The sequence below is a fragment of the Mus caroli genome, unplaced genomic scaffold (assembly GCF_978045245.1).
Source record: "Mus caroli unplaced genomic scaffold, Mus_caroli_1 scaffold_13, whole genome shotgun sequence".
NCBI classification, from domain to species: domain Eukaryota; kingdom Metazoa; phylum Chordata; class Mammalia; order Rodentia; family Muridae; genus Mus; species Mus caroli.
In genome coordinates, this window is record NW_028227268.1 from 19,337,623 (window position 1) to 19,362,263 (window position 24,641).

Sequence of the window (24,641 nt, forward strand, 5' to 3'; positions counted from 1 at the left end):
GTTGATTCCACCTACAATGTGTGCTCAGCGGATCCTGGTAGAGCAGTCAATCCCTGAACTGCTGGGTACATCTTATTTCCAGGGTCCACCCAGATGGGGCTGGGTGGGAGTGGGAGAGCTGCCGGGGTCAGCTGAAGGCAAGGGAGATAGTGAGTTTATTTTAAACCCAAGTGGGCACTGGAGCTGCAAACAAGCAGGCAACTCTTTGGGGGGAGAATCAAGATTGGCAGCCGCTCAGACACTTGCCTGGAAGTCTGGAGGCTGCCCAGCAGACAGGGCCCAGCTGGAGGGGTAGGACGTGGTGAGAGGGGCAGAGCGACGCCCTGGAGCCCAGTTCACATGCTGGCCAGTGATGTCCAAAGGGCTGGGACCTGAAAGCCAGAGGCGTCCTGAGATAACACAGACCCAGGCTGTAAGGACTGTCTGGGTCCCCTCCCCAAGGGGTGCCACTTTGTCTGCAGCCAGATGGAACATGTACATGATTTTGTGCAGGAGTAGAGGACAGCCAGGATCTGTTAGAGGCCCCTTGAAGCTAAAGCTCCCTCTTGTAAGTGTTCTGCCAGCATTCCAGGTAACCGGGAGGCAGCTCACCCTGAGCACTGACTCGGACTACCATGTCCCCTGGGCTCTGCACGCATCATCAGTGGCTTCCCAGTCCATCACCTCACTGATGGTGGGTGTGAAGGCAACAGACAAACGCACCTCCTGATGGCCAGGACCTCAAGGGCCCGATTCAGGGTGTGCCACTGAAGATGGCCTTTGGGTAGGGACAAGACAGCCGTAGCTCAGACCCCAGCACTGTCAAGTGTTTATTTCCCTCATAACTTACTCTGAAAACTGAAATGCCTAAATGTTAGAACTTCTGGCTTTGGCTAGAGGGTATCAGGAGTCCCCTCTGCACCAGGCCCCAGCTAAGCCACTGTCTTCTGTTGACCCAGAAAGGCCAGCCGATCTCACTGCACTCCAGGGACAGGGTAGATCTAGGTCTCACCTGCCTGTGAGTTCCTGGGTCTTCTCTTTTTGAGATGGTTTCACGATGTGTCCCAGTCTGTCCTTGAATTTGCTCTCTTCCCACCTTAGTCTCTAAGAAGTCTCTTAGTCTCTTAGTTCTTCTCTTACCTTCTAGTGATGGTGGCACACAGAGGTCCCTTTGACCTCTGGCTGACCCAGGTCTGTCATGTCGTGATTCCAAGATTTCTGGGTTTCTACATTGCTCCTTCATGGTGGTCAGTTATAGCCACACAAAGACCACTGGGTATTTGACATATGTGGTTAGTCCAAACTTCGACCTGCTTCAAATTAGAAGATAGCTCTGATTTTTAGCGGCTGTGGTCAATGCGACACAAACTAAAAGCACCTGAGAGGATTAAGAAATTGACGCCTTTAATCCCAGCACCGAGGAGGCAGAGGCAGATAGATATCTAAGTTCCAGGTTAGCCTGGTCTACAGAACGAGTTCCAGAGCAGCCAGGACTACACAGCTGGCCTACACAGAGAAACCATGCTTTGAAAAGCCAGAGAAGGGGGTGGTGGAGAATGTATCCATAAGACTGAGCTGTAGGCAAGCCTGTAGGGTATTTTTTTAATTTATGATTGATGGAGGAGGGCTCAGGCCATTGTGGGTCCACTGTGAGTAGGGCCATCCCTGGGCTGGTGATCCTGGGTTCTATAAGACAGTAGTAGGCTGAGCAAGTCATGAGTAGCCAGCCAGTAAACAGTGCTCTCTACAGCTCTGCATCAGCTCCTGCCTCCAGGTTTCTGCCCTGCTTGAGTTCCTGTCCTGACTTCCTTCAGTGATGAACAGTGATGTGGAAGTGTAAGCCAAATAAACCCTTTCCTCCCCACTAGCTTTTTGGTCTTTTTTTTTTTTTTTTTTTTAAATCATAGCACTAGAAGCCTTAACGAGGAAAAAGGCTTTCTGGGTTTAGAAAGAAAAAGGCTCAAGAAAAGGATTTGTGACATCTTGGCTCCTGGATGTGGCATTGGGAGAGCACCTGTCTACATGGCTTGGATTGTTTTATGTTGAGATGATTCTGTATTGAAATGCGGATAATTTGGGTTGACTGCATTGAGTGAAAGAGTCAATCTTTCCCTGCTTCTTTTAAAATAGGCTGTTAAGAAGTTTTAAAATATGTATGTAGCATGTCTGTGTGGCTCAAACCGTATCCATCTGGACGGGACAGGCTCAGTCTTGATATAGACACTGGGACAAGCTATAATGGATGCATAGTTCCTTCAACTCAACAGTGGATTCAGCGTCTGTGAGGTACAGAGGGGCTACCTGACCCCTGCCTGGATCCTTCCTGGCCATCTGCAACAGGTGAGGGGACAATGGGGGCACTGTTAGTCAGAGATGTAACTAGAGGCCCAGCTGAATGGCTCGCCCAGAAGTCTCACCTGAGGAGTACCGAATAGTTGAAGGAGGGAGATGGAGACACAGTATGGGAGGTGATCCAAACAGGACTTTTTTTTTTTTGTTTTCTGAGACAGGGTTTCTCTGTATAGCCCTGGCTATCCTGGAACTCACTCTGTAGACTAGGCTGGCCTCGAACTCAGAAATCCACCTGCCTCTGCCTCCCGAGTGCTGGGATTAAAGGCGTGCGCCACCACGCCCGGCTGTATTTTTTTTTTTTCTGTTCTTTGAGACAGGGTTTCACTACGTAGCCCTGACTGACCTGGAACTCACCGTGTAAAGCAGGTGGTGACCCTGCTTGTCTTCCAGAATGGAGTGCCCGTGCCCTCTGCCTGCCCTGGCTATCTGCCTGCCAGCTGCCACACTCACCCACTTCTGGAACATCGAACAAAAGCTGGGAACCAAGAAGGGGTTAAGCAGGGAGACGGATGATCTGAGAGACAGGAGCCATGGAGAAAGTTAAAAATAGGATGCTCCAGCCCAGAGCAAGGAAGTGGGGCGAGCCTCGGCTGTCGGGGCTGACTGTCGGGTTTGGGGATGGCTTGTGCCTTTCTCCTGTGCACTGAATGGGAAGAAGTTGCCTTGGGCCTCCAGAGATGCATCACTGAGATATTCTTTGTCCTGGGGGTCTGAGACAGCCAGAGAGCAGAGGACGGGCAGATTGAGAGTGTAGGTTGGGTGTGACCCTGCACCCTATTTCTGCTTATGAACCCAGGTAGCTACAATACTGGACCAGTTGCCAGTACCTGCAGCCCCACGCCTGATAGGGTTTCTCCTGTCTTTCCCTCTCTTTTTTCTCCCTCCCCCACTTCTCCCCTCCAGTCTCCTTTCAGCGGATTGGCACCTCCTGTGGCTCTCCACAACCATTTCTCCAAACTAACTGCCTCCCAAGTAGGAATACAGCAGGAGGTTCCAGGTTCATACTTGGCCTTTTGGCTAGTGATGGTTCTGTCTCAGCCCACTGTCACCCTGCCAAGGCTCAAGGGAACAAAGGTAAGTGTCAGTCAAGTCCCAAGGCCTCTCTGGCTTCATAGTGTCCGTGTGCCCTGGCCCCCTCCTGCCTGCTCCCACCATCTCTAATTTTGCTGGTTGGAAACCAGGCAGTGTCTTTGTGGCGACTGTGAGGAAGGGAGGACCTCGCCTCCACCCACTGCCCATTTCCTCACTTACTGAGGGAAACCACACCCCTTCCTCCTGCTTCCCCAACTGTCCTAGGTGCTCTTGTCCTCTGCAGCCAAGTTGTCACAACTCCAGAGTCTGGACAGCGAGGACTGACTCAGAACGATCACTTACAGAGAGAGAGGAGAGACATGGGTTGGTGTGAGCTCAATGGAAGCCCAGAATGTGATCTTTAATCTTTAATGTGGGCCCCGGGCCCTGCCTCCCCACCCCAGCCCAGATGACATATTTACAGGATGTGGAGGGACCCAGGTCCGGGCCAGGTGAATGCAGCCCCCCTCCTCTCTTTCTTTCCTAGGTGCTGCCAGGCCAGGCACTGCTAGGGTGGGGCAAGGGGATGCAGGAAGTTGGACGCCCCCGGTGGACTGGCCACAGGAAGTCTTGTGTTCTTCACCAAGGACATGAGGACACACATGGTCATGCCCTTGTAGGCAGAGGCCTTCACAGTGGTGCAGAGGCGTGGATTCAATGTCTGCACCCAGGTGCACTGCCACCTGTGTGCGCATGTGCCACCTGATGGAGGTCTCAGGGTATCTCAGCAACAATGCAAAATGCAGCCTTTCCCCTGACCTCAGCTAGTGGGGCTGGTGGCCTGCATCTGTCCTGTCCTGGACTAGGACAGTGGCACCTGGGGCTCAGCACTGAGGACCCCACTGTGGCCAACACCATCTGGCTACCCCCAAAGCTGCCAATGGGCCGTAGGCTCCAAGGTGCCAGCCACTGGGTTGGTTTAGATAAATGAAGCCATTTTCTCCATTAGCCTTCCTTGAAGAGTCCTCAGAAATAGGAGGAACACAAACGGGCAACCCTCTGTCCCTGGGGTGTCTAGAACTACTACTTAGCCTGAGTGGGGTGTCCCCAAGAAGGGGCTTCCTTTCATTGTGGTTTTCGTCCATAAGGGAGCCTGCTCCATCTTGCCCCGCCAGCTCTTAGGGCATGGAGCCAGAGCATGTGTGTCTCACATAGGGTTGTGAAGGCTGGCCCTGCTGGACTGTGGGAGGGCTGAGCAGCTCTGCCAGCCTTGGTCCAGCTCTCAGGCTGGGTGGCAACAAGGACCAGAGGAGGGCAGACAGGAATATCTGTAAACTTACTACTCAGCCCTAGACTACAGGTGAATAAAACTTGTGATGGGGGTGGGTATGGGTTGAGGATTTGAGGATTTTCCAAGTCACCTATAACCATCCATGAGGCCTGCCCTTTCCCCATCTCCTCATACACATCGCAGGCACTAACCCTGGGGCACAGGGCCACCCCTGGTTCTCCCTACCGAGAGTCCTCCCTGCTACGATAGCCTGCGGAACAGCCAGGCCACATCAGGGGGCACCTGAACCCTGAGACAGCCCCAGAATCACCCTTCTTGAAAGGGGAAAGGTGGAGTTTTATTTTAGGGACTATATTTTTCTATACCCCCAAATGCATGCACCCTGGCAGGGACAGGATGGTCAGTTTGGAATCGAAGACAGTCTGGGACAGAGTCCCATGAGCTAGGCAGTGGGCACGGGACAGGCAGCTTTGGTTTGAATCAGCACTCTGACTTCTACTAAGCTGGGCGGAGGTGGGGCAAGCAGGGCTGCCCTGCCCCAGCTGGGTTCCCTGACAGGATTCGTTTGGGCCTCCCAGGGAGGGATGTGGGAGGTCTCAAGGCCTCGGGCCCAGGAGGCCCTCCTGTAAGTGTCAAAACATCCCTACAACTGCCCCCTGGCCCCATCAACCCAAAGGTTACATTCATCAGTTAAGATTAAGTAAAACAAGAGAGAGAGAGAGAGAGAGAGAGAGAGAGAGAGAGAGAGAGAGAGAGAGAGAGAGAGAATGTAGATCAGCCCCTTCCCCATGAGGTCCAGGGGAGCTACTCCCCTGGTTCCAGCTGCCTGGTTTTGAAGAGGGGCCACCCAGCTGTCCCCACCAGGCACCGGTCCAGGCCCCAACGTGAGCTGTGGCAGTCTGTGATGATGGAGGCTACATTCACAGGGGGAGACGTGTGCAAGGCCAAAGCCGCATGAGGTGGGATGGGGAACTGGGCAGGAAGCGTCCTCCTCCAGGCCCCTCTACCCAGGTGGTCTGAAAGGCGAGATCACAGTCCCAACCCTCAACCCCTGTGCAGCCAGGAGTTGAAGGGTTCGGACCCGGAAGACATTTGCACGGTGCCTCCCTCTGTGGCAGGGTGGAGGCAGCCTCGTGGTTCAGGGCCGAGACGGTGGGTGCCAGGCTCGGAGGGAGCAGGGTGGCACTTAGGCCCCTCCGGACCTGGAATGGAGAGAGGGCATCAGGAGAGGACTTGAGGCTGGGCTCTGAGGGTGAGCCCTCTAGTTGCCCCGCTCCTCCCCAGAGGTCCTGGAGGCATCAAGTCTCAAGCTGGCCAGGTGGGGGTTCTGGCAGAGGTCAGACAGCGGTGGCATGGTAGACAAAACAGATGGGCAGGACGCAGGGGGAGGCCCCCTCCTAGCGGAAGGGGTTGCAGGGCACAGTTCCAGCGCCCACCCGGCCATGGGACCTGGCGGCAGAAAGGACAGATGAAGGTGGGCTAGGGCCCAACAGGCGGGTGGGCAGGAGGAAGGGCCTGAGCAGACAGAGGACTCGCTTCCCAGGCTCCCTGCAGGGCTTCGGGAATCGGATCGGTCCCAGCTCCCGGTCAACAGAATGCAAAGGGACGGATGAAATGGAGACAAGGACAGCGGGAGGGATGACGTGGCCGGCATCACACTGCCCCCTGCTGGGTCGGGTCATACCTTCCACGACGGATGTTTCTTCAGGAGCCAAGGAGAGGACAGGCAAGAGAGATAGGAAAAGAAATTGTGTGAACCTCCTGTTCTCCAAAAGAACGGCCTTCCATCCCAGTAAGACCTGTCCCATAAATGGACCGTGGATATCTATCCCAGCTTGGTAGAGGGTTCAAATCCTAGCTTGGCCACTAAGTCACCTTGTGACCTTGGGCCTAAGGGCTCTTCAAGTGCCCAATGTGGGGGCTACACCAGACCCTAACTGCAATGTCCTGGAGTTCCTGGGCTGAATGTGGATAGGGACGGGGAGACATCTCAGACAAGCCTTAGGCCATGCTGGGATGCGTTGAGCAGTCTCCAGGAGGCTGGGAGTCAAGGTTGTTCCTGTAAAGTCTGGTGTTTAGATATGAGCAGATAGTTTCTTGAACTGTTCAAACAAGACCCGTGGGCTGGCTTGAATGAGTGATGTGTGAGCTCAGGGTGAGCTAACCTGTCAGGGAGGCCATTAGGCTCCAACAGTCTGGGGTGCCGAACCCCCAAGCACCTGTTGGGGGATCTAGGGAGCATGTGTCTCTTACTTAAATCCCCAGCCCGTGCCGCCCAGGACGATGGCTGCGACCAGGACAGCCCCGGCGATGGAGCCAATGATGATGTTGGTACCGCTGGGACCTGGGGAGGAGGGCAGGGCTTGGTTGGCAGGGACAAGCATGGAAAACGGGCAACACAGATAGTTCTAGGCAACTTCAGCCTCACCTTTGTATCTCTCAGTCTCCCCAGTGGGAGGGGATGTGGGCAGTGGGTTGTGAATACTGCAGTCTTTGCCTGTCCAGTCTGGCTGACAGATACACTTCCCCTCGTTGCTGCAAACCTACAGGTAGGTGAGGCCAGCATGGGTAAGCAAGGCCACGTCTCCGTGTGAGCCTCCTCCAGCAGGCTCCCCCTGGCCTCCAGACACCCACCCCATGATGGGAGCAGATCCGCCGCTCTCCGCTTCCAGGGCAGGTGCTGAAGTTGAAGGCAGAGGCTGGCAGGCAGCGGTGATCTAGGCACAGCATGTTGGGCCCACAGGCCGTGCCGTCCTCCACATAGCTCAGGTCCGAGCCATCAGCTAGCTGCACGTGGCCTCCTCTGGAGAGATGGTATACCCAGCCTCAACCCCTGTCCTCTAGTCCCCATCACAGTTGTCCCTTCAACCTCCCCAGCCACGGTCCCAGACAACACCTGCAGTCCAACTCCTTGCCCTGGTGGTAGAAGGTGACACTGCTGATGTCGCCCCCCAGGTCCCCTAGCCGAGGAGCTCCAGAGATGTTGACGCACAGAAGGAAGCCACAGAGCACGTCCCTGTAGGGACACACGGGGTCGATGAAGCCAAATTTCGCTGTAGACCCAAGTACCGAGCCTGCTCCTTCCTTCCCCTCTGGCCGCACAGGCTCTTCCTAGAGCCCCGCCTTTACCTCTGGAGATTTCCTGACCCTGGGGCGGGGATGCCACTTACTGCTTATTGCACTGGACCCAACCAGATCCCTTGCGCCCACAGTTTCCACGCTCTGTCCCCTCCACGTTCAGCTTCTCATAGCAGAAACGATCCGCAGCCACTAGAAAGAGAAAGAGGAAGCATCACCCCACAGACCCCTGAACCCCATCTAGGTCCTCAGACCTGCACCTCTAAAACTTGGGCCCAATCCTTAGGCTTGATGCCCAAGGTCCTCAGAAGCCACGTGGGTTGCAGGGCTTGTTCCTTCAGCCAGAAGCTGTCCCAGCCTAACTCTGAGCCTTGGGTTTTCCCGACTCACCATGGCCCCATAGGGCTTGGCACTGCCGGTCCCGGGTTTTACAGCGGCCTCCATAGCAACGACCCTATGAGCCATAGGAGAGGAAGCATGAAGACACTGAGGGAGACAAGACTGCACTGAATTTGGATGGGAGGACCCCATCCCCATCCCTCATACCTGCTCATGATCACAGTAGTAACCATCCAGCTTGTGAAGGTTAGGGGGACACTGGAGAGAGAGAGAGAGAGAGAGAGAGAGAGAGAGAGAGAGAGAGAGAGAGAGAGAGAGAGAGAGAGAGAGAGAGGCTGGCTGAGCAGGGTAGCCCAGAGCTGAGCTGAGGTACGGGGGAAGAATGCAAGGATGCAAGGAACCAAAAGCTACCCCAAAGGGGCCACATGTCACATGGCTCTTCCACACGAAAGATGGGGGCCTGTTTGGCTCTGTGGATTTGACTGGTAAGTCTCCTAGCTTTTCCAAGCTTCCCCAGTTTCTTGCATCCATTACCCCAGAAGCCCTAGTTAACCGATGTTACGCTCCACCGGATCCCTAGAATACACTAGACACTGGGCAGGCGGTAGGAATACCAGTCTCACTACAAATGCTTATTTAATGATTGAACGAACAGAGGTAGGTGGCTCGAAAGACCCCTTTCTCAGAGAAGAAAAAGTTGAGGCTGGTTAGCTGTGGCTACCCGGCCCGCTAAGCAGAGAGGACGCTGAGAGTAGTCAACTCTTCAGCGCCAAACTTATAAGGGAGGGGGCTGTCTTGCTTTGCGTTCCCACAGGACAGATGGTTTGGCAGACCTGGCTTGAGTCGCCGGTGCAGGTCTCTGCGATGTCACACTCATTCACCGCTTCTCGGCAGGAGACACCTCGTGGCTCATACTAGGAAAAGCATGCACGTGTTTCTGGGAAGGATAAATATCTCCCCACTGCTCTTCCAGGGTTAATGTGCTGGAACGTGGGTCCCAAGGCCTGATTCTCATTTCCTGTCCCTCTCCACCCTCAGCAGTAAGGGTGACTCTCCCCTCCGGTCCCCAGCTCCAAACTCATTCCCCATTGGCGCTCTCTTCGGGACAAGGCCCGCCCAAACAGACTCAGCTCTTCCCCATTCCCGCCTCTTATCGAGGGCATCCAATCGTTTCTTTGCTTCTTCCCCCGCCCTCCCGCCTCCTGCTCGCTAGGTCCTCACCTTGCAGCGGCGACAACAGAGCCCATCGCTGCACATGGCGTCGTGCGTCAGGGTGCATTTTTTGCAGCAGTTGCCCCCTGCTCGGCTGCACTCCTGAGGGTCGCGGGGAGAAGTGGAGAGGCGGGCTAGCCCCTTCCCACTCTGTATTCTCCCTTCCAGGAGCCCACGCGCGCGTCCCGGGCCCAGACGGGAGCCCACCCGGACCGCTCACCTGCACCGACCCGCAGTCGCACTCCTCCCCCGCCTCCACGAAGCCGTTCCCGCACTCGGGAGGGTCCAGGAGCTGGAGGGAGAGGGGATGTCGGGAGCCTGGCTGGGACCCTGCCCACCCCCGCTTCCCCGTTCTCCGCGCTGGTACCTTGAGGGGCTTGTTGAACAGGCAGCTCCCGCCTCCCTCCTGCAGAAACTGGTTGTATTCGTCGATGCTGCAGCGCGAGAACTTGCGGGGCAAATAGAACCTAGACGGGCGAGAGGGGAACTGTGTTGCTTGGGGGCAGCCCTCCCTCGAGAGACTTGGTTACTACTACAAGGAGACCGAAGGACTGCCCTGAGGTTGCACGACAATCAATCCCATACTCCTGTCTAGGAATGGGTGGAGGACGTCGCTTGCGTTCGCTCTCCTGAACCTCGGGACAAAGAGCCCAGTGTCGGAACGCCTGGGAGGGACGGCGCCTCGCACGAGGCTCGAGCGCCTCCCAGTGGCCAGAGTGCGCGCTACAGTCTGGCAGTTTTTGGTACCCAAGCGTCCCTGAGCTATTTACAGATAACCTATATTCTTGGTTATCCTGAGTGGTCCCGTGATCTAGGTCCTCTTGAAGCCACCCATATAGACTGCTAGTGCTCCTCGAAGGCCTCTTCTTACCCCAAACCCTTCCCAAAGTCTGTCTCCAAAACTCACCCAGTGTCCTCCATGATGCAGCCCAGCCAAATGTCTGGACACTTGCAGTCCCCTAAGAGGAGATTTAAGAACACATGAGATAGAGTGGAGAAGCACCCCCACTGGCCCCTTCCTCATTTCTTGAGGTGCTGTGTGGGTCTGGGAGGGTTGTTGGTACCTGCTGAGCTCCGGTGCTTATTCCACATCATGCCCAAGTTCTGCCCTAGCGTCTGGGCCAGGGTCACCGCCATGGCACCCATGTTGCCATACTAGGGATGGGCAAGACAGAGCACAGGATGTCTGCATGCTCCCAACTGTCACTGGGTCTTAGCAAGCCTCTGTCTTGGCTGGGCCCCTGGGTGCTCACCTCGTTCACACCTCCACCCCTGGACAGTGAACAGATGCCTCCCACGTAGGCCGCCCCGCTGCTGGTGCTCTGGAAGGTTCTACCCCTAGAAGGGAGAGAGTGGTCAGGATGATGTCAAAGGAGCAGTGGGTTCTAGGCCTTCCTATCAGCCTGGTGGCCTCTGGCCAGCCCTTCACCTATTTGGGTTCATTCACCGGTAAGCCAAATGGAGGTTTTCGGGGGCCTTTAATTAGGTTTGTCCATCACTAGGGTACTTCATCACCAAAGAAGGGGTGATGGGCAGCCTGGCAAAGAAAGGCAAAGAGCACATTCCCTGCACAGCCCAAGGTGCAGATGGTATCCAGCTGGTGCATGTGGCTGGAAGCAGGTGGCAGGTAGCAGGTGAGCTCCACCTGCAGGGTCCCCGAAAAGATCGCCTGGCACAGGCGGGTAAGAACTAGCAGCCAGCAGAAGCTGGCAGGGTACAGTGTGGGGACTCACGAGAAGAGGTGGGTGGCATCACTGGGCTCAGGCAGACCCTCCCGCCGGTAGACCATAAGCCGGGCCAGGGTCTCCAGTAGGTCATCCTGCACCTGGATCTTGTCCCCATCTGCCCACGTTTCCATGGCAACCAGAACAATTCTTGTGTTGAGCTGTTCCTTGTATATCTGGGCCCAGAGAGAAGATGGGGAGGGGCTGGAGGGAGGCTGCAATCTATATTTCCAAGAAGTGGGGGGAGGAGGGGGTGTCAGTGACTGACAATGACCCCTGGATGCCTGCATGTGGGGGAGAGGGGGAGAGGGGAGTAGGGATGGTGCTTACCACATCTGCCAGGTTCACAACAGATTTTGCAAAGTTGCTGGTGAGGACCACTGACTGCCGCATCTGCTCAAACTGCCGAGAGAGAGAGAGAGAGAGAGAGAGAGAGAGAGAGAGAGAGAGAGAGAGGGAGGGAGGGAGGGAGGGAGGGAGGGAGGGAGGGAGGGAGGGAGGGAGGGAGGGAGGGAGGGAGAGAGAGAGAGAGAGAGAGAAAGAGAGAGAGTAAGAAGGCAAGGCTCCCCCGGGCCCCTCCTCCGGGGGGGGGGGTCCCCCTTAGCCCGGGAACTTACCAGCTGGTGGTCATTGATTACAATCAACTCCACATACTTGGTCTCACTGTGCACTGTGGGGTGGCCCCTGCGGACCTGGAGGGCGGGTAGGCACTTGGAATCAGTCCCCTCCATGAGCAAACCATGGGTAGACTTGTGGGGAGGGGGCATTCTCGTCCCCAGTCAGGGATGGTGCCAGCCCCCAACTGGCCAGGAAATACCATCCCTCCCAGCCTGGAAATGAGAGCAGAGGACCCCAAAATGGGGACCTGTGTAGACACCAGTTCTAGGGAAGAGTTGAGGGGGCTCTTTCTGCAGATAGTTTCCTGGCCCCTGACCTCATCGCTGTGAGCTCTCCTTTGCCCAGCCATAGGAGGGGATGACCTGCCTTGGACCATCTCTAAGGTCTTGCAGCCCGAGGCTGTGCGGGCCCCGTACCTGCCTTTTCCTTCTTAGCTTGGGCCGGTTGGGGAGAGCAGACTGGGCAGGGACAGCAAACAGGCAGCCTGTGGGGAACAGTAGGTAAGAGGGGCCCAGCCGTCCAGCCCCACCCCCTTCCCCTCTCTTACCTGGCTCCCTGCATCCAAAGGGGGCTGGGAGGAGAGGGGTCCGGTAAATGAGGTGGGGAAGGGGTCCCTGCAATGAGGGGATTTAGTTCTTGGGGAGCCAACCAGATCTGTTCTGAGCCCAGATTGGGGGCAGCTCCCGCCCTTCCCCCACCCCACCCCGGGGATGACCCAGAACTGGCCAGAGCTCCCATGTCGGATCTGATCTCCCAGATGCTCAGATTCCAGGGTCAAGACCTGGGGGCGCCCTGAGAGACAGGGGCAAAGGACACTGGAGCCCAGTGAGAGGTCACTTGGGGGACAGAGGGGACATTGGAGATGGGGGCACAGAAGGTAGGAACCAGAGCTGGAGTCATCCAGGGCAGTGGGGCTGAGGTTACTGGAGGGGGCGGGGGAGGAGGTGCCACAGCTGTCGGGGGCAGTCACAGCATGGCCATCAGAAGGAGGGCAGGAAGGCTCTGCCAGCCTTGTTTACCTGTGGGGGTCCCCAGGGCCCAGCCATCTCCTTAGGCTCTACGATGTAAGTCAGGTTGCCATCAGAGAAGACCCCACTGTAGAGAGAGGCACGGTTCGCCACCATGCTGGGCCAGGCATAGGCCCCCACCGCTGCCGAGTATCCCCCACTCACTGCCCCCCACCCCCCTGCTGCCGAATACCCTCCCCCACTCACTGCAGCCCCTGGCATGTAGAGAGTGCAGCAAAGGACTGTGGGTTGCCCCGGAGTTTCCCATGGTAGTAGCAGTGGTCTCCAGCCCCCTGTGAAGTGGGAAAAGCTGTGAACAGGACACCTTGGTCCAGCATGGAGGCAGCAGTACAGTACAGGGGAGGGACTGTGGTCTCAGGAACACCAGGGGCTCTAAGCTGGTTCTGTCACCCGTGAGCAAGCTCTTAACACTTTCTGGGCCAGCTTCATCTGCCCCGTAAAAATGAGGACACTAGGCCACAGCAGCAGCTCCTGGCTATTTGTTGGAGCTGGTAACAGATCCCAGACTCCTTTGAGACCAACAGCTGGCTCTTACATAGGACCTGCCATACCCCAGGCCCTGTCCTGAGCATGTCACCTACAGTGTGTCATTTAACCAGAACCTGCTGTAGATGCACACCCCCCACACACACCAACCCTCACACACAAGCTCACAGGCACGTTTGGTCTACAGCTGGACAACTGTGCGTGGGTTCTCTGGACCTGCTCACAGGTCAGAGGACACCAGCAGCACCCGCCTCTCCCAACTCCGCTTCCTGCAGAATTACTTGTGCTCCAGTTACAGAACAGGCTTGGGGGGGGGGGCAAGCTATTTATAGATGCTCATTCATCTTTGTTCAGGCTCCAGGGCCTCCAGGACTGGGACCCTAGTGTGCCAGGCATCTGGGACTCCCAGAACAAGAGGAGACATTTTGGTCCGGAGGTGGTGCTCAGGAGTGGAGCTCTCGGCCTAGGACGTACCCAAAACCCTGGGTGTGGTCCCCAGCTCTCCCCAAACAAAGGAGGGGTTGCTATCCCTTCTAAAGCTACGGGGACATAATAAAGACCCCGAATGCAAGGGGTGGGGGGTTCAGACCTTAATCTGAAGCTGGGGGTGGGAGTGGGGCTCAGGGCCCCACACCACCCAGTCTGTCCTTCCTAACTGCAGGTCCTTCAAGGCGGGGAGGGGCGGGGGCTTTCCAGACACCTGGCCATGCTGAGTGTAGCCTTGACACCCCTCCACCAGCCATCCGTCTCTCCGTCCTCAGTGTTCCTCTTTGCTGGTGTCATGTCAGGCTCTCTACCACTGCGTCACACCTACAGCCCCACCCTTGCCTCTGTGACCACCGAACAGCACCTCTATCCACTTGATCCCTTCCAAAGACACTCACAGTGCTGTGCTGTCTTGTCCCCTCCCGGCTGAAGTGGCGCTCCACATACTGCGAGGACAGGAGGTGACTGAAACCGCAAAGTAGCAGGAAGACAGGGAGGGGTGTCACTCGGTGAAGCCAAGTCCTGCTTAGGTCCCACCTTAGTTAAGGATCTATATCCCCCAGTGCCCCCCAGCCAGCCATGCCCCACTGCCCAGTGCCCACCCACTGCCTGCCCTCCGGCTCCAGGCCATACTCACTGGTTCAGCTCCAGGTCCAGGGTGAAGTTTGAGTCGAAGGCCGGGATGACGAAACTCACCTGGGCCAGGTGCACAGGCTGGCAAGGGGAAGAGCAGCCTGAAGTGAGGGTGGGGAACCCCAGAGGCACCCTGGGGAGGGGCAGCCAAGCCCCAGAAGCTGAGGAGACCCCTTTCTTGGGTCCTTGTCCTTTGAGACTCCTGTCCCAGGGGGAGCTGTTCATTGAACCTTGGCCACGGCCCACTCACCCCACCCAGGTCCTGGGAACCTTCTGCTCCCTGGCTGCTTTCTGGGTTAGTCTTGAAAATCAGGGACAGAGAAGGGGTTAGCTTAGACTTGTCAATGGCCTCGTGTTAGGCTCTCAGAGCTGTTGACAGGGCCACCCAGCTTCAGTGGAACAAAATGAAGCCCCCGGACATACCATGGAAAAGTAGAAGGTCTCAGCTCATGGCTGGACAGGGGAAGGGGAGCAGGCCCCTGGCTACCCCAACCCCAATCTACCCAGGAAGACTTGGGCTTCCAGACACATGGGGACTGACCACTGGGGCTCCGATTCTGGGCAAGGGCAGGCGCTACCTTGACAGGAGGGTAGGGTCCCCCCCCCCTGCAATCCATTGCCCTTTGCCTACCCAAAGCAGCTCATCTTTAATATTTCAACCCAACGGTTAATTTTTAAACACGGAAGTATTCCTGATAAATTTTTCAAAGGGGCATATGCAGCGGGGCTGGGAGGCTCCAAGTTGCTATGGTAATGGACTAGGCCTGAGCAACATGGCTGCCCTCTCTGCCTGGATGCCCAGCTGCCTGCCAGGTGGGGGTGGGGGAAGCGAGACATCAAAGGCTGAAGGGAAAGTTTCACACACACACACACACACACACACACACACACACACACACACACACACACACACACACACCCAGAAGGGCAGCAGAGCTTGGGCTAAGGGGAGGGGAGATAGACTGAGCTACAACCACTTTAAGTACACAACTAGAGCCCAACCTCCATTCAAATCCTGACAATCAAGTCTTTGGTCTTCCAAATCATTTGCAAGCACAGGAAAGAAATGTCTGGGGTTGAATTCAGGGGCCAGAGTCTTACTCGTATCCCATCTACTTAGGGGACAGACCTCCAGATGCCTCTGGAGCAAGTCCGGTTCGGACTGGCTGGCTGACTACTCTCTGGTGTAAGAGGGCACCTTGCAGGAAGAGAGAGCCCTTGACACTCAGGCCACCAGGTCTCAGAGCCCATGCCTAGTTGAGTCTTCTCCTACCTTACTATAACTAATTCTTCCTGTGCACTGCTTAGGGCCCCTGCGGTGGTCTAAACTCTTTATGAGCACTGCCATATTTGTGAGCCAGTGGTTTCTGCCCTTCCTGACAGACCCGAGCAACACACAGAGATGAATGAGTAGGCACAAGGCCGCACATGTTAGAGGTGTGGGGGATGCAATCTGCAATCCCAGGAGGATGAGGCAGGAAGATCATGAGTTCGAGGCTAGCCTCAGCTCCATAGTTCTATACTGTCCTGGCGGCTGAGACCTTATACCCCAAACAGAAAAGAGAGAAAAATTAAAAGAAAAAAAAAATAGAGGCTGACCTACCACCCCAAGGAATATACTTCCAAGCTTTTTCTTCTGGAAAGTTGACAAGAATGGAAGTCAGCCCACAGCCATGGGAGCCTCGGGGGGTGGGGGTGGGGATGCAGACAATGTGGAACCAAAGGCCAGGGCCTGTGAAGGCAGACCTGTGAGCCCCAAGGACATAGATTCACCCCATCCCAGGCTGTCTGAGGTTCCAAGCCCCACCCTAAGCCCCCAGGAGCATCGATCAGGCTCAGAATAGAATATCAAGGGCAAGGAGTCCCTGCTACCACCCCCCTCCCTCGCCTTCAACTTGGCTAAGTCTGCTGTCTCCCACCCCCACCCCCATGCCTGGCCTGGCTCTGGCCCTCTCTCCATCAGCTCTGCCTGGGTACCTCTGCCCTGCCCACCTCAGGACTGCCCCTGTTTGTCGCTATCCTGGCTACTCGGAGAAGTAGCTTTCTAAGCCCCTTCCTTTGATCCAGTTCTAAGTTGTGCAACCTTAGGGATGATGGAGAAGCCTATGTGAGCCCCGCATTTTCGTTCTGACGAATGGGAAAGCAGGGACCAATAGACAGCAGTGAGAGACGTGCTAGGGCTCTCTTTCTCCAGTTCCCCCGCAGCCAGTGAGGCTCAGCTGTGGGACACACCACCCTTCTCCATAGGACACAGAGAAGACCAGTGAGGCCTGAGGGGTGGAGCATGGGGAAGGGGACAAAATGGGGAGGGGCAGACTTGTGAGACTCTGTATAGGTGGTGGGAGATAGTTGAGACTTCAGGCACTAAGGCATGTTGGCCTGGCCCAACTGTCCACGCTCAGAGGGGAGTGCCAGATCAAGCAAGCCCAGCCCTATCCCAGCCTGGGGCTGCTGGCTCCCCCAGGCACAGGGCTGCTGGCTCCAGGACCTGCAGGCCCCAGTCAAGCTTTTGCCTAGTGTTCTACCAAAGTCAACAACTCTCCTTGCCAGGCCTGGCTCACTGTCCCTGCACCAGCTCCAGCCCTGTCTCCTCCCATTACCTTCAGTCCCTAGGGCCCTCCAGACCCGAGGTCACAGGGATGGGACACCTCAGCTCAGCACTCCTCAGGACTGCTTGACATGACCCCATGGCCTGCACTTGCCTCTTACGTCTTGGCCACCTTGGCTCTTAGATGTCCTGTTCATTTGATCTCAACCTGCCCCAGGCTGGCAGGTCCTCAGGGAGCGACACCAGGTGGTGACAGGCCCAGGGTCATGCTGGGGAGGTGCCAGGCCAAGTATCTCTCCTGGGCTGGAGGATGCTTCTGCATGTCAGCTGTGGTGTCTGGCAGGTGACTGTCCCTCCACCTGACTCTCTCCTGTGGCAGGTTCTCCCTGACTCCCAGGCTCCTCCTACTTCTGGCAGGCCACACCTCATATTCTCTCTCTCTCTCTCTCTCTCTCTCTCTCTCTCTCTCTCTCTCTCTCTCTCTCTCTCTCTCTCTCTCCTCTCTCTCTCCATGCCCCAACCAGATCATAGGGCACAGAGAAAGATGGAGGCCTCAGACCTAGACTCTCAGTGGTTGGTACGCAAGGCTGCTAGAGATGGCCAGAGTTCCAGGTTGCCCCAGAAAACTGGAGCTGCAGATTCCTGCTCCCCACAACCTCCAGGCACTGCCCCACAAGGACTCTGAACAGCACCCCCCACCCCAGCCCTCCTCTGTGGGGCCGAAGCCTACCAGTCCCCAGAAGCATCAGTCCACTCACGGCTCTTAAGCTCTAAGTGTCCAGTTTACACACACACACACCTCATACAGACACGCACACATACACTCACAAACATACAGATACAAACATGCTCACACACATAATCACAAACCACATATATGCACACATATACTCACAAGCATGCATACACATACAAACATGTACACACACATAATCACAGACCCCATATAGATATATGCACACATACATTCACAAACATATACATCCACATACAAACATGTTCACACAGGGCTGGTGAGATGGCTCAGAGGGTAAGGGCACTGACTGCTCTTCTGAAGGTCCTGAGTTCAAATTCCAGCAACCACATGGTGGCTCACAACCACCCATAATGAGATCTGAGGCCCTCTTCTGGTGTGTCTGAGGACAGCTACAGTGTACTTACATATAATAAATAAATAAATCTTTAAAAAGAACATGCTCACACACACATAAACATACACCATATATAGACATGGATATATATACACCCACACACATTCAATCACTAATTCACCTTTTAATGACCTTTAATGGTTTTCTACTCAGTTTTTAAAATGGGTGTTATGAGCGTGGTGTGAAACTCAGCTCAGCACACCATTACAGTCAGGGTCAGTAATCACAACGTGAGGAACCTCCACAGGCTGAAGCTGAACTGGGCTTTGAGGGTAAAAAAACCTCTTTGGTTTAACTCCTGTGGATGGGGACAGGAAGGGGGCTTGGTGCTCCAGATCTGCGTGGAGTGACCTGTGAGGGTCATTCCACACTCTATGTGCTTGCAGACACTCTTGGGGTTGGGTGATAGCGAATGGGAAGAAGCCAAAGAGGTGGGGGGGGCCTTGCCTGGGAGCCCCCCATCCAGAAGCCACCCCCTTCCTTCCACCCAGCAGTCACCAGCACGGTGGACAGGTTCCATTCATCAACAGGGCATCGGCCACAGACAAGGAGAACAGGTGCACAACTTCCGATGATTGGATTTGACCTAAATTTTTGAGGACAGAGTCACCTCCTTACAGGGTCATCAGTCCCTCTGGGGACAGACTCTGGACAGCTGGGCTCCTCGAGGCAGCCAGGAGGGTGCTGGATAAGGCCAGGCCCACAGGCCAGTGTCTTGTGGGAGGACTGCAGATGTCACGATGCTCCCCTTAAATTCCCACCTGGAGCTGGACAGGTAACCCCCAAATGCCCTGTCCTTGGCTTCCAGCCACCTGTCCCCTCCAGAGAACCCCTCCTCCTCAAGACCCACGAAAGGCTGTGTTGCTGTTCAGCCATAGCAGCCAATCACAACACGGTCTTGTCTCGGGGGGGGGGGGGGGGGTTGGGTCCCTGACTGACCTTGCTGTTCCCTGTGTCTGTCTCGTGTGGGTTGGGACTTTACTCATCCCCCCCCCCCTTCCTGTGCAAAAACACTGCACAGCAGTTGTGGCTCTGGCAGCTCTTGAATGGGTTCTCTCAGGGACAGCCTGGCTCAGGTGAGCTGTCTGCAGGCCTTGGACCCTGGGTCCCGACTTTGCTGCCCACAGCCTCATTTCTCTTTGGTTCCCCAAATTGGCTGGGTTTCTAAGGGCCGGGCAAGATCCACACAACAGCTTCATGGGCCCAAGGATTCAGTCAGCTGGCTTACTCTTTGCCCGGATGCACTTCTGCCGTGGATGCCAATCTAACTGTGCATCATGGCGTCTTGTCTCCCTCCCCCAGCTGCAGGCTCTCTGAGACTTTGGCTTCTGGGTTCTCTCACTTCTCCAGGCCACAGGCCCAATCTTCTTCCAAATAAGAGAAATGAGAGCCTCGGTAGAAAGAGCCACATCTGAGAGACGGAAGCTTTGTCTCTGGAGTTCCGGTGAACACCAGACAACCCAGACATCCAACAGCTGAGGAGGTCTGCCCCAGCAAGGGGTGTTGGTGACATCTGGGGTCTAGTTCCGGTCCCAGCCCTGCCTTCCACAAAGGGACCCAAGTACATGAAACCCTTTCCCACTGCTATTACCTAGCGAGGACTGTGACTCAAGTTATCATCCCCTCCTAGTTTAAGAATCAAGTTCAGATGAGGCTCAGAAAGCAGACATGGGCAGCAGACATAGCTAGCACAGGCCTCTGTCCCTCTACATCACCAGAGATGCTGGCCATTGAGGCCCAGCCTACAGTGCAGTGACCTCTGGGACAGGGTCTGGGTAGAGGCAGAACACTTCCTGTTGAGTCCTGGCTCCACCTGCATCAGCTCCATCCATCCTCAACTTCTGACCCTGGGAAGCAGTGTCAGGTGTGTGTGTGTCCTGGGGGTGAGGGGGCAGTGGTGGGGAGGTGTCAGGGCCTGGTTCAGTCTGGGGAATTCTTGGACATGCACTGATCTCCTCTGCTCTTCCGTCTTTGACTTGGGGGAGAGTTGGAGGTATTGTCCCTTGGGCCTAAATTTCAAAATCTCTAGAGGCAGAACAGTCCAGTGGAAAGTGCCCTGGGCTTGAGGGGGAACACTATTCCTGTGACCGCTGAAGGTCTATTAACTTCGGGCAAGTGGCTTAGGTTCTCTGGGTCTGAATTGGCTGATCTGCAGAGGGGCAGACAGAAGTATCTGCCTACGGCCTTGTGGAAAGAAACAGATGTAAAGGTACACAGAGTGCCTGGCCCAAAGCAGCCCTGTGGCCTTCACAGCCTTTACCACCTGAACAGGTCTCCTGCCTTTGGCACCTAAGGGATGGGGACACCAGAATGCCAAGTGGTTCTCCTGGGGAAGATGCATGAGGTCCCTAAGGGGGTCTCAGGCCCAGAGAAACAACAGGAAACAAGAACAACCCGATCTACAGAACTCTCACCCCATGCCTTGGCCACTTCTTAGGTGCTGGATTCAGTCACTTGCTTATACCCGGCTCCACACACACGCCAACACATCCACCCAAAAGAACAACATCTAAAGAACCCAGCTCAGCTCTACAGCTTCTCTGCCCACAGCCCAGGCCTGCTGTCCTGAGGAAGAGCTAGCGGATGTCACAGCCTACGGAGCTAAAGCCCCTACCCCCCCTCATCCCTTGTGCTTCTCAACTATACCTTGACCCCATAGTATGTACATACACCCTAGGAAGCTCCAGCCAGAGACTTGGTGTCAGGCCGGGTCAAGTGCGCTGCGGAGTTCGCAGTTCATAGAAAGCTACGCTAGGGACCATAGTACAACCAGGATACCCCACCCCTGGGCCTGGGACATCCCCAAGGCTCATTCAGCTGTCTCCCTGGGTGCTGGAGTGGGCGCTGAAGTTGGTCTCTAGCCCCATCCCTACCCCTGCAGCAGCTGCCAACTCAGGACCATTAGCCCCCTCCCCTCCCCTCCTCCACACAGCCCTGAGTGATAGTCCATCCATTATGCATGCTTCTTCCTGCTCCACTCCATTCTCAACTATTCCCCATCCCTGCACCGCCCAACTACCTCTCCTCCCCCTCCCCCTTAAGGGCTTTTAACCAAGTACATTAGGCAGGGCCAGACGCCAGTCTCCTCCCTTCCCCTCCTCCCTCTATGCAGCCCAGTTTACCTCCCACCACTCCCAGATGCCCCAAACTTCTCAGACTTGGCTTTGCCCCTCCTTTGAGTCTCTCTACACCTCCTGTGTCTGCCAGGCTGTCCAGCCCTCTGCCACCCCGGTTGGCCTGGCTAACTTTGGGCTCCAAGCTCCCGGAGTGCTAAGGCATGCCCAATGACGATTCCATCTGGATGGCTATTATTCACATGATATTAATTAATTATTAATTGCACTTAATCTCCTTCATTCCTAACCTTCCTGGGGGGGGGGGCAGGGGCCCAGCAGCATGGAAGGGACAGAGCAGGCACAGGTAGAGCCAGCAATTTGCAGATGAATCCTGGGCCTCAGGTCATTCTGCAAGGCCCCAACTTCAGCTGGGGAAAGAAGGATAAGCCTGTGTGTGCACAGCGGGGAAACTGAGGCAGGAGTAAACATCACGCTGTTCCAAGAAAAGTCCACTGAGGGGTGCCTTTGGTGGGACATCAGAGCATGAATCCCTGACTGCAGGGTACTATCCTGTCCCTCAAGACCTGTTTTAGGTAGAACCACTGTTTCTGGTGGGCAGTGGGAGGTGGTTGAAGGATGACCCCAAGCAAACTGAAACCGGAGCATGCCAGTGTCTACTGATGTGCACGGCAGGGGAGGGGCCCGGAGCTGGAGAGTCCCGGAGCTGGAGAGTCCCGGTGTTCTTACTGTTGGGCACCAGCCCCACCTGATGGCCCATTACACAGAAAGGGAAGCTGCAGGATGGTGCGACCTCAGCGGGTGGCACCGAACCCTGCCTACTTGGCGGACTGTTGTGGGCTGTGAGGCCTGCTCCAGCCCCCTGGCCTCACCCCCAGCCACACTCACCGTCCCCCTGGGCGGATCCTGGCGGACCCTGGTGTCCAACTGTGGCTTTCGGACCTCTCCCCCGGAGCTCTGCCTTACCAGTCGGCTGGGCTCTGTGACCTCGGAGCCCTCTGGACTCTCTGGGCTCCCCACATGGGCTGAGCTCCTCCAGTGCAGAGCTCCTCTGGGACCCAGGGCCCCAAGACCTGAGGAGACAAGGCCATAGCTGCAGGCAGATGCCCTCCCTGGGGCAGGAGACTTGGGGGGGGCACGCTCCAGCCCCCACTCGATCGCGGCCCTTGGAGCCCAGTGGGCATATGGGTGGGAGGATCTGGCTGCCTTGCTGAGGGAAGAACCCCACGGGGAGGGGGCCGAGAGCTTCCTTCTGCCCAACAGTCACGACTGCCCCCCCCCCCCCCAAGCCCGCAGAGACCTGCAGAGTCTGCCGGCCAGCTGCAGGGGATGGCCGCGGTAGGGCCGGTCGGATCCGGACAGGTGGGTGGAAGCACCTTCCCTTCTCTCCCACTCCCCTACCCTCCCGAGCTCGGGACCGGCTGTCACCCAGAGCCCTGCAGGAAAATGTGGCTGCACCAGAAACCGCTGCAAACGCCTGGGGCGCGGACCGGCCAGGGGCGCGGGGGCAGGGGCCAGGCGGCTGGGGTCACTCACCGGGCGGGGGGAGCAGCGGTAACAGCAGCAGAGCCGCGATCGCCCAGCGCCGCAGCCGCCTCATGGTTCGCTCATAATCCTCTGGGTCCGGGGGCTGCGGCTGCGAACGGCGCGGGGAGGGAGGGAGGGAGCGAGAAAGGGAGGGAGGAGGGCGGGGGCGGGCGACGCCGGCGGCGAGCGGGGCGGGCGCGCGGGCCGGGCGGGGGTCGCGAGCGAGCGGCGCGGGGCTCAGTGCGCTCTGGCCGCGGCCATCCCGGCGGGGCGGCGGGGCGGCGGGGCCGGGTTAAGAGGCGAGCGGCAAAGCACGTGAGCGTTGGGCCCGCCCCCACCCCCTAGCCGGGGCCCGGGCCACCACTGCGGTAGGACAAAAGGGGCACCGCCTGAAGACCACCTCTTCAGGGCACTCCCTTGGCAGGTGCACCCATCCTGCGACCCCTCCGCAGCCACCCCTTTGCACTAGGAGCTGCAACCACTAGATTGGCAGGTGGAGGGTGGCAGGTGAAGAGGGTCCCTGAGGTCTGACTCTGATGTCCCATCTGGGAAATTGGGTGTGGGGCGTGGCTGATGGCCCAAGCTCACCTCCAGGACTTACTACTCTTGAATGGAGTACCCCCAGCCCCAGGCCTCTGCTGGTGGAAGGTTGGGCACTTGGGAAGGCAGGGCACGGTGTCAGGGAGGGCAGAGGTCCTGTTGAACACCATCACACACACACACACACACACACACACACACACACACACTCCTCAGTGCTTCCTCCAGGATCCCTAGATCATCCAAGGCAGAGGTCACTGCAGCCCAGCCGTCCTACACAGGGAATCTAAACCCTGTTTCCTAGGCTGCTTTCTCTTGACAAAGAGGTTCCTGACGCTCTTTCAGGGCTCCTGAGTTCCTCGTGGGGCACCTCAGTCCTTCTTCCTAAACCAAACACAAACTACCTGGGTCGTTTATATAAGGCCAACTTGCTCCATTTCTCTCCCATGTCCCAATCTTAAGGAGCAGAAGTTCCGTAGAGCCCTGCAGATTGGTCTATGGTCAGAAATACATGTGACCACAAGCTTAGTTGTCTCAGTTGACCCTTCAACCCAGTTCCTGGGCTTCTTGGGCATGATAAACCCAGTGAGAGGGACTGGGATTTTGACCTCTCAGTGAGGTCCTAATACCCCAATACCTAACTGAGATGTCTCTGGACATGTGGGGCATGACACCGGTCCATGTCTCTGGTTAGTGATGCTCCTCTGGGGACTGAGTATGTATGGTCATGTGACAACAGCTAGGCCCCATCCTGATCTCCCAGACCGCAGTGGGTTTTTTTTATACCAATACTTTGGAACCACAGGTCACTGAGTGGATGCAGGGAACCCCTTCCTGGGTCCTCTGCTCCCTCAGGGCCTCTGCTGGGGACTGGGGAGCTGCCTTTAGCTTGTGACAGCACCCCCATCCCCCAGCTCTATTTTAGGCCCCAGGAGAGGTGAGAAGGCGATTTCCCGGGAGGCGCTGACATCAATGTTGGGAATGAGGTGACTTCCCCCCATCCCCAACCACCTGCCACTCCAGCCAGCCCCAGATGCTGAGCAAAACCAAGTAAATTCTTCCTTCACTCTGGAAGCATCTTGCAAATCTCCGGGATGCTTGGGTGAAGGGGCTTCCGGTATAAGGGCCCCCTGTGTGGTATTCCCTTGAGACTTAGTTCCTCAGGAGGGCAAGATTGCGCTCCCCACTTTACAGAACTCTATGTCCCCAAGCTGCTAAATGAGAGGCCCCACTGCTCACTGGTCAGACCTGTCCCCACCTCTGCTTCTTTTTCTGTAGGGCCAGAGGTGACTGCTACATCTGATTCCTACACTTCTAAGCCTCTTGGTATTCCAGATCTCAGGGTGACTGTCCATCCCACCATTCTGTGTTAGGTGCCATGACCCATTGGCAAGCCCTGAGCAGGTAATGCCTTCAGACAGGCTAAGGGGGGCCTCTTCACAGTGGACAGCCCTGGGGCTGGAGTCTGGGTCTCTCCATATATCTAGTCTGAATCCAGGGTCCAGAACCTAAGCTGCTACAGTCTCTGTTACTGACACCTTTGCCTCTCCTGGGGATACTTTCC

At 56.5% G+C, this 24,641-nt stretch overlaps 1 protein-coding gene across 3 annotated transcripts; it reads right to left on the reverse strand.

Moving 5' to 3' along the window:
- Positions 1–3,731: 3,731 nt before the first annotated feature.
- Positions 3,732–22,639, reverse strand: Adam11 (ADAM metallopeptidase domain 11). 3 transcript variants are annotated; one of them, XM_021176060.3, is made up of 27 exons: positions 22,547–22,639; positions 21,899–22,083; positions 14,242–14,318; positions 14,003–14,069; positions 12,819–12,904; positions 12,624–12,699; positions 12,152–12,218; positions 12,021–12,088; positions 11,604–11,678; positions 11,317–11,388; positions 10,996–11,162; positions 10,516–10,600; positions 10,327–10,417; positions 10,170–10,221; positions 9,630–9,729; positions 9,483–9,554; positions 9,272–9,364; positions 8,884–8,964; positions 8,258–8,308; positions 8,102–8,165; positions 7,804–7,903; positions 7,530–7,649; positions 7,268–7,436; positions 7,062–7,176; positions 6,887–6,977; positions 6,318–6,335; positions 3,732–5,835 (listed from the first exon to the last, which is right to left on the reverse strand). In XM_021176060.3, the coding sequence occupies exons 1-27, from the start codon at positions 22,608–22,610 to the stop codon at positions 5,820–5,822; spliced, it is 2,322 nt and encodes a 773-aa protein (XP_021031719.1). In that variant the 5' UTR covers positions 22,611–22,639; the 3' UTR covers positions 3,732–5,819. The 3 variants fall into 3 exon arrangements, with proteins under 3 accessions (XP_021031719.1, XP_085685656.1, XP_021031718.1); XM_021176059.2 differs by lacking the exon at positions 3,732–5,835 and having other exon boundaries at positions 6,058–6,335; XM_085829530.1 differs by lacking the exon at positions 6,887–6,977 and having other exon boundaries at positions 3,732–6,335.
- Between the last annotated feature and the right edge of the window lie 2,002 nt (positions 22,640–24,641).

Bases quoted from the DNA above. Each gene is read 5' to 3' on its own strand.
- Adam11 (XM_085829530.1), bottom strand. From the start codon at position 22,610: ATGAGGCGGCTGCGGCGCTGGGCGATCGCGGCTCTGCTGCTGTTACCG. The intron at 11,163-11,316 runs GTAAGCACCATC...CTCTGGGCCCAG, and splicing joins TTGTGAACCTGGCAGATGTG to ATATACAAGGAACAGCTCAA. The intron at 7,650-7,803 runs GTAAGTGGCATC...GTGTCCCTACAG, and splicing joins TGGGTCCAGTGCAATAAGCA to GGACGTGCTCTGTGGCTTCC.